Here is a 7497-nt window from a genome sequence, read left to right on the forward strand (position 1 = left end):
GAAGCATCGCGATATTTGCTGGGTAAAACGGGCGCGAGATTTGACGAGACTCTAGTGACATGGTTTTGGTTTTGACTCGGAAATGGGAGATTGTTTAAGATAAAACAACAACAAAAAGTTAGTTATACTGTCGTATTTATACGCGTCCATTATGTAAGAATAACTCGCAAGCTAATTGTAAGGCGAATATGTGTTTGTCTGTAGCGTGTGGTCGCAGTGTAGCATTGGACTGAGCGCATTAACTGTGACTGGTGTCTCCTCTACATCTGCTATGGACTGGAAACCAGTGCCCGCGAGGCTCCTGAACGCCTCTCCTCCATACGGACACATAATCACCCATGAGAAGTGGAGAGCATCGGCTCTGCTGCAGAGCTTTAAAGGTTGGGGCTTCACACACTGTCTGGGACTTAAATAGCAAATAGATAAAATAAACGCAAAATATTTTTGTCTTGCTAAAGCTTTTTTTAGTTTATTTGTGTATAGCAATTATGTATCCTAGATGCACACGATTAACTATTTTATTCATACCAATTACGTAGTCTTGCCAAAATGTATTGGAAATGGCAAATGCAAGTGTCATTCCACGAAATGTTGTGTCCCTTTATGTGAACTATATCTGACTTAGGCCTACTCTCTATTACTGTCGGGATTGTGTTATTGTTTTATTTCCGATTTCTATTCCACATTATATTAACACTGTCTTAAAATGTAACAATTCATATTTGTGTTTGATTTTCATATTTAAAAGTCTGGTTCTGGTTAAAACAATATAATATAAATTCACCATGGTAAATAACCGTACTCTTTACAGCATTACACACACACACACACACACACACACACACACACACACAGTGCATTAAACTACAGTTTCTGCTACTCCAATAACAGTCTGGCTTGATCAATCAATATATCATGTCCATTCTTATTATTCTTAGAAATTGTTGTAATTTAGTAAAATTAATATAATCACAGCTCTGGTTTAGTTTTGTGTGTGTGTGAGTGAGTGAGTGAGTGAGTGAGTGTTTATGTGTAGTGACTGTGATTGTGAGTGAGTGAGTGTGTAGTGAGTGTGATTGTAAGTGCGTAAATGAGTGAGTGTGATTGTGTGTGTGTGTGTGTGTGTCTGCTGGTTTTCCAGTAACCGGCTCTGTCTTGCAGGCAGTGTGTTTACGTATGTGTAAAGAGTGTGATTGTGTGTGTGAGTGAGTTTGTATGTGTAGCGAGTTTGTGTGTGTGTGTGTGTGTGTGTGTGTGTGTGAGTGAGTGAGTGAGTGAGTGTTTATGTGTAGTGATTGTGTGTGTGTGTGTGTGTGAGTGAGTGAGTGTTTATGTGTAGTGATTGAGTGAGTGAGTGAGTGTTTATGTGTAGTGAGTGTATGTGGAGTGAGTGAGTGAGTGTTTATGTTGGTGGTGTAGCGATAGTGTGAGTGAGTGAGTGAGTGTTTATGTGTAGTGATTGTGTGTGTGTGTGAGTGAGTGAGTGTTTATGTTGGTGTAGCATGTGTGTGTGTGTGCTGGTGTTCCAGTAACCGGCTCTGTCTCGCAGGCAGTGTGAAGATCATCTTTGAGGAGGAGCTGGGTGTTGTGGACTTCTGTCTCGGTGATAAGACCTGTGTCCTCTATGTATCGGAGAGTGATCTGGTGGCAGGAAACGGCTACAGGAGGAAGATCGTCCGGTTCAGAAACGTAAATAACCGACTCGATCTGCTTTCGTCTGGTATTCTGAAATTGTACCTTTTTTCATATTATGATATTTTACATTTTAGAATATTGGCGGTCAAACATTTGGAATAATATTTTATGCTTTTGAAAGAAGTCTCTTCTGCTCACCAAGGCTGCATTTATTTGATAAAAATACAGTAAAAACTGTAAAATTGTGAAATATTATTACAATTTAAAATGACTGTTGTGTTTTCTATGCGAAAATATTTTAAACTGTAATTTATTCCTGTGATCAAAGCTGAATTTTCAGCATTCAGCGTCTTCAGTGTCACATGATCCTTCAGAAATCATTCTAATATGATGACTTGATGCTCAAGAAACATTTCTTAATATTATCAATCTTGAAAACAGTTGTGCTGCTGCATATTTTTGTGAAAACCGTGATTCACTACGATTCAAAAGTTTGGGGTAAGTAAGATAATAAAAAAAGAAGAAAAATAGAAATTAATATTTTTATTCAACTTGGATTCATTAAACTGATCAGTAAAGACATTAATAATGTTACAGAAGATTCTATTTCAAATAAATGCTGTTCTTATTAATTAAACTATTCATCAAAGAATCCTGAAAAGAAAAAATGTCAAAACTGTTTGCAGTATAAAATAATAAGAACCATTTTTAATGATTGAGCACCAATAATAATTTATCATCATATTAGAATGAATTCTGAAGGATCATGTGACACTGAAGACTGGAGTAATGATGCTGAAAATTCAGCTTTGATCTCAGAAATAAATGACATTTTAAAATATATTCACATTGTGATATTTCACAACATTACTGTTTTACTGTATTTAGGATCAAATAAAGGCAGGCTTGGTGAGCAGAAGTGATGTCTTTCCAAAGCATAAAAAATATTAATTATCCCAAACTTTTGACTGGTAGTGTATATTAATATTGCATTTTTTTTTTTTTTTTTTTTCAATCTTTTGTTTCTCATTTAGTGCTGCCCTCTAGAAGCTACATATGATATTTACACGTTTCCCAGAAGACAGCATGATCATTTGTAAGGCTCTGTTCTTACAGTGTTGTTATTTAAACCCGCCTGACTCTCAGAACGCGGTTGTTCCCGCAGGCGAACAGTGGTCTCCAGGGTGTGGTGATAGTGGAAAAGACCCGTCTGAGTGAGCAGTACTTCAGCGAGCTGCAGAAGTTTGTGGTGTTGGAGCTGGGTCTGACTCTGCTGCCCGTGTCCACAGTTGCTGAAGCTGCTCAGCTCATCGCACAGCTGGTCAGTCAATAGCACCTCATCACCACGTCATCACTTTATTTCTCTATAGCTTACTTTAACATGCATATTTGACTCTTTTACGTATAGCACCATGCATTGATTTTCAGGTAAGTAGCTGTGGGATAAGCAGGATAGTGTACAATCAGCTGTTTTTTTGCTCAATAAACTCTTGTTACCCCTGTTGAGTTTATTTTGAATAACATGCAAAACATTGTTGCAAAGCCATAACTTCACACATCATACTTCATACGTAGGAATGTCATGCAACATGATGTAGTTTCAGTGCTGTTCAGAAGGCATTTGTCCTCCGCAGGTTCTCGGGGAGAACAAGGAGAACCCGTTCCGCAGGAAAAGTGTGTCCAGGCTGCTGGAGCCGGTGGTGTTGAGTCTGGTTCAGCAGATTCCCGGGGTTGGAAAGGTGAAGGCCATGCTGCTCCTCCAGAAGTTTCCCAGCATCCTTCAGCTCAGCGGGGCTTCAGTCCATGAGCTAGAGCCCATAGTGGGACAGGCCACAGCCCAGCAGATCACAGGCTTCTTCCACAACCAGTTCACGTAGGCAGGCTGTCACGAGCTGATGTTCGGGAGTAAGCAAATAAACACCATTTAAGCAGATTTCAAACTGTGCCTTGGATTTAATTGCATTTACATTGCCAATTAATTTCTATGAAACTGTCTTTGCTCATGAAATAGTAAAATGCACAATAATATTGTCTAGTTTGAATTTTGCCACACATTATATCAATTTCTGCATTTGACAAAAGGTGGCGCTGAAGACTCAGTTGCATCTTTGCATTACTTTGTTCTTCACCCCATTTCAGTGTGAGCTGTTGTTGTGGTCTAATATTTTCTCTTCTTTATTTATTTTACCTGTATGAGTTACACAAAAACATTATCACATACTTTTTCCAGAAACATTAGATGATAGCAATATTTCATTTTGTTCATTGTACAGTAGGGCCTGAAACCACATTAGGTATGTTTTTTGCAATCATTTTTGTTATAGAGGTATAATAGTTTGATTATAAACACAACGAGGCTGTGAAAGCATCTAGTGAGTTGATGAGTTTAAATTTAATCTCCCCAACAACCTTTATTGTCCCATTTAGACACACAAAAACAAGGGGTTTGTCTTTATGATTAACAAGGGGGGTTGTTAATCATAAAGACAATTTAATCATAAAATTACTAAAATGTATTTCCTCATGATTTGATATTTTATAATAGTGATTTTATAATATCTAAATATACATTTCAAAGTACAAAGTATACATTGTGTGGAAAAAAAAAAGCAAATGTGTGGGAAAATCAGTGCTCCTCTGCTGCCATCTACTGGTTATAGTGGTAATTTAATGTCTTTTTTATTTTAAATGAAAGCATTTGTCGCTTGTTAGTTCCCTTTCGAAAGGGAACTCGCACTGCGTCTATGATGCTATTGGGTAATGCCCTCCATGTGAACCGGTGTCTGAAAAACTATCCAATCACGGCAATCGGTATTGACTGGCGACAGCCTATGACGTCACTACTAGTGCGACCCGGAAGTCTAAAAGGGGCGCCTGGAGAACATGTCCTCTTTTCGTCTTCAGGGTCTGTTTTGTCTGATTTGCAATTACCTGAAAAAAGGTAAGAACAATTATGGCAAGTGATAAGCGTTTCGAAAAGTGTGTGGATCCGTGTCTCAGGTTTCTGACACCAGATGACACACACAACTTGTGCGTTTACTGTTTGGGCGAAGAGCACGCACGATCAGCTCTTGAAGGATCTGATTGTGCAGAATGTGAGAGTTTTACTCTAAGAAAACTCTGCACTCGTCTGGCCCTCTTCTCAGGGAAGAGGGACAGACATCTGTGCCAGGCGATTCAGGTCCCGCTCGTGCTGAGGCAGAGCAGAGACTAGAATCGTGGGGTTTCAGAGGGAGCTCGTGGAGGAGTTTAAGAGAGGTGTTAATCTCTCATGTCCTTCAGAGGCTCGCGAGTTTGAGCTGCGGGATGAGGATGTGTTGTCACTAGCATCCTCTGGTCTGACAGCGAGTGCTCTGCTAGCAGCCCAAGAAAGCAGGAGATGGCTGATGAAGGTGAAGAGGATTTACAACCCGAACCCTCACAGCCACCCTGCCCCGCGTATGAGTTGTGAGTGTAGTGGAACGCGCTCACAGCGAGGCTTTGCTGCCGTAGGAGTGTGTGAGGGAAGAGACCGCTCATGGCAAATAACGCTCCAGCTCCCGTGAGCCTTCCATTCCTGCCCAATCTATACAATAGATCGAAAAGGCATGGAAGAACTTGTGTTCAGCGCGCATCCATCGCCATCAGTGAGCAAACTACGCTGATGTTGAGGGGATACGCGAACACGGGTATGTGTCGATGCCTCAATTGATGAGAGGTTCACGAACTATATCGCGGTTTGGAGAGGCATTGACACTAAGTGCTCTGGCCCTGCCTTTTAAACAAACATTGCGCTTAAAAGGCAGGGCATATGTGATGGCGGGTCTGGCTGGTGATGCCTTGCACACTATGGCTGTGTTGCAAGCATACCACGCTGATCTGCTGAAAGATTTGGACCCAGGTCGGGGTCTTTCCCCTGACGCAGTAAAAACAAGCTGCGCCGCATTACAGATTAGCTCTCCGGGCCACCATGGTGGCAGCGATGGTGGCCAGGAAAAGGCATCTGTGGTTGAACATGGATGACATTGGGGAGAAAGAAAGCTTTTCTTCTCGATGCACCAGTGTCGCCTTCTGAACTTTTCGGCACCTCCGTTGAGACGGTGAGGGGAAAGTTCAGAGAGGTATAGGCGCGCTCGACTGCATTAAATCTTGCATAACACTGCGGTTCGAATCTGCACACTTCCTCACCCCAGGCGCTTCTTGCATCAGCCCTGAGGCTGGATCTGTGATGAGTTGATTCCTTCAATTTGGAACCCTTCTGTAGGTCTGGCGTCGGGTTTGGTAGTAAGTGTGTTCTTTCGAGCTTTTTATGGTGATAGGCTTCCATTTTATGAATGTCGTTTAGGCCATTCCTCTACGGGCAGCAGGTTGAGCTTTGCAGGTCTCGTCCCTTTACGAGAGTTTTTTAGTAAGGTTGTACAGTAGACCTTGTACAGTAGTCCCATAGGCCTCCTCTGATTAGAGTCGTCAGGCTTATACAGTGAGGAAAATAAGTATTTGAACACCCTGCTATTTTGAAAGTTCTCCCACTTAGAAATCATGGAGGGGTCTGAAATTGTTATCGTAGGTGCATGTCCACTGTGAGAGACATAATCTAAAAAAAAATATCCAGAAATCACAATGTATGATTTTTTTAACTATTTATTCGTATGATACAGCTGCAAATAAGTATTTGAACACCTGAGAAAATCAATGTTAGTATTTGGTACAGTAGCCTTTGTTTGCAATTACAGAGGTCAAAAGTTTCCTGTAGTTTTTCACCAGGTTTGCACACACTGCAGGAGGGATTTTGGCCCACTCCTCCACACAGATCTTCTCTAGATCAGTCAGGTTTCTGGGCTGTCGCTGAGAAACACGGAGTTTGAGCTCCCTCCAAAGATTCTCTATTGGGTTTAGGTCTGGAGACTGGCTAGGCCACGCCAGAACCTTGATATGCTTCTTACAGAGCCACTCCTTGGTTATCCTGGCTGTGTGCTTCGGGTCATTGTCATGTTGGAAGACCCAGCCTCGACCCATCTTCAATGCTCTAACTGAGGGAAGGAGGTTGTTCCCCAAAATCTCGCAATACATGGCCCCGGTCATCCTCTCCTTAATACAGTGCAGTCGCCCTGTCCCATGTGCAGAAAAACACCCCCAAAGCATGATGCTACCACCCCCATGTTCACAGTAGGGATGGTGTTCTTGGGATGGTACTCATCATTCTTCTTCCTCCAAACACGTTTAGTGGAATTATGACCAAAAAGTTCTATTTTGGTCTCATCTGACCACATGACTTTCTCCCATGACTTCTCTGGATCATCCAAATGGTCATTGGCAAACTTAAGACGGGCCTTGACATGTGCTGGTTTAAGCAGGGGAACCTTCCGTGCCATGCATGATTTCAAACCATGACGTCTTAGTGTATTACCAACAGTAACCTTGGAAACAGTGGTCCCAGCTCTTTTCAGGTCATTGACCAGCTCCTCCCGTGTAGTTCTGGGCTGATTTCTCACCTTTCTTAGGATCATTGAGACCCACGAGGTGAGATCTTGCATGGAGCCCCAGTCCGAGGGAGATTGACAGTCATGTTTAGCTTCTTCCATTTTCTAATGATTGCTCCAACAGTGGACCTTTTTTCACCAAGCTGCTTGGCAATTTCCCCGTAGCCCTTTCCAGCCTTGTGGAGGTGTACAATTTTGTCTCTAGTGTCTTTGGACAGCTCTTTGGTCTTGGCCATGTTAGTAGTTGGATTCTTACTGATTGTATGGGGTGGACAGGTGTCTTTATGCAGCTAACGACCTCAAACAGGTGCATCTAATTTAGGATAATAAATGGAGTGGAGGTGGACATTTTAAAGACAGACTAACAGGTCTTTGAGGGTCAGAATTCTAGCTGATAGACAGG

At 41.9% G+C, this 7497-nt stretch overlaps 1 protein-coding gene across 1 annotated transcript; it reads left to right on the top strand.

The window, feature by feature from the left end:
* Window positions 1-29: 29 nt before the first annotated feature.
* On the top strand, window positions 30-4233 carry faap24 (FA core complex associated protein 24). The gene is made up of 5 exons (XM_084095812.1): window positions 30-117; window positions 205-380; window positions 1550-1689; window positions 2801-2956; window positions 3270-4233. The coding sequence occupies exons 2-5, from the start codon at window positions 272-274 to the stop codon at window positions 3510-3512; spliced, it is 648 nt and encodes a 215-aa protein (XP_083951938.1). The 5' UTR covers window positions 30-117; window positions 205-271; the 3' UTR covers window positions 3513-4233.
* Window positions 4234-7497: the final 3264 nt, after the last annotated feature.

The sequence above is a fragment of the Abramis brama genome, assembly GCF_963993115.1.
Source record: "Abramis brama genome assembly, chromosome: 20".
In the NCBI taxonomy this organism is placed as follows: domain Eukaryota; kingdom Metazoa; phylum Chordata; class Actinopteri; order Cypriniformes; family Leuciscidae; genus Abramis; species Abramis brama.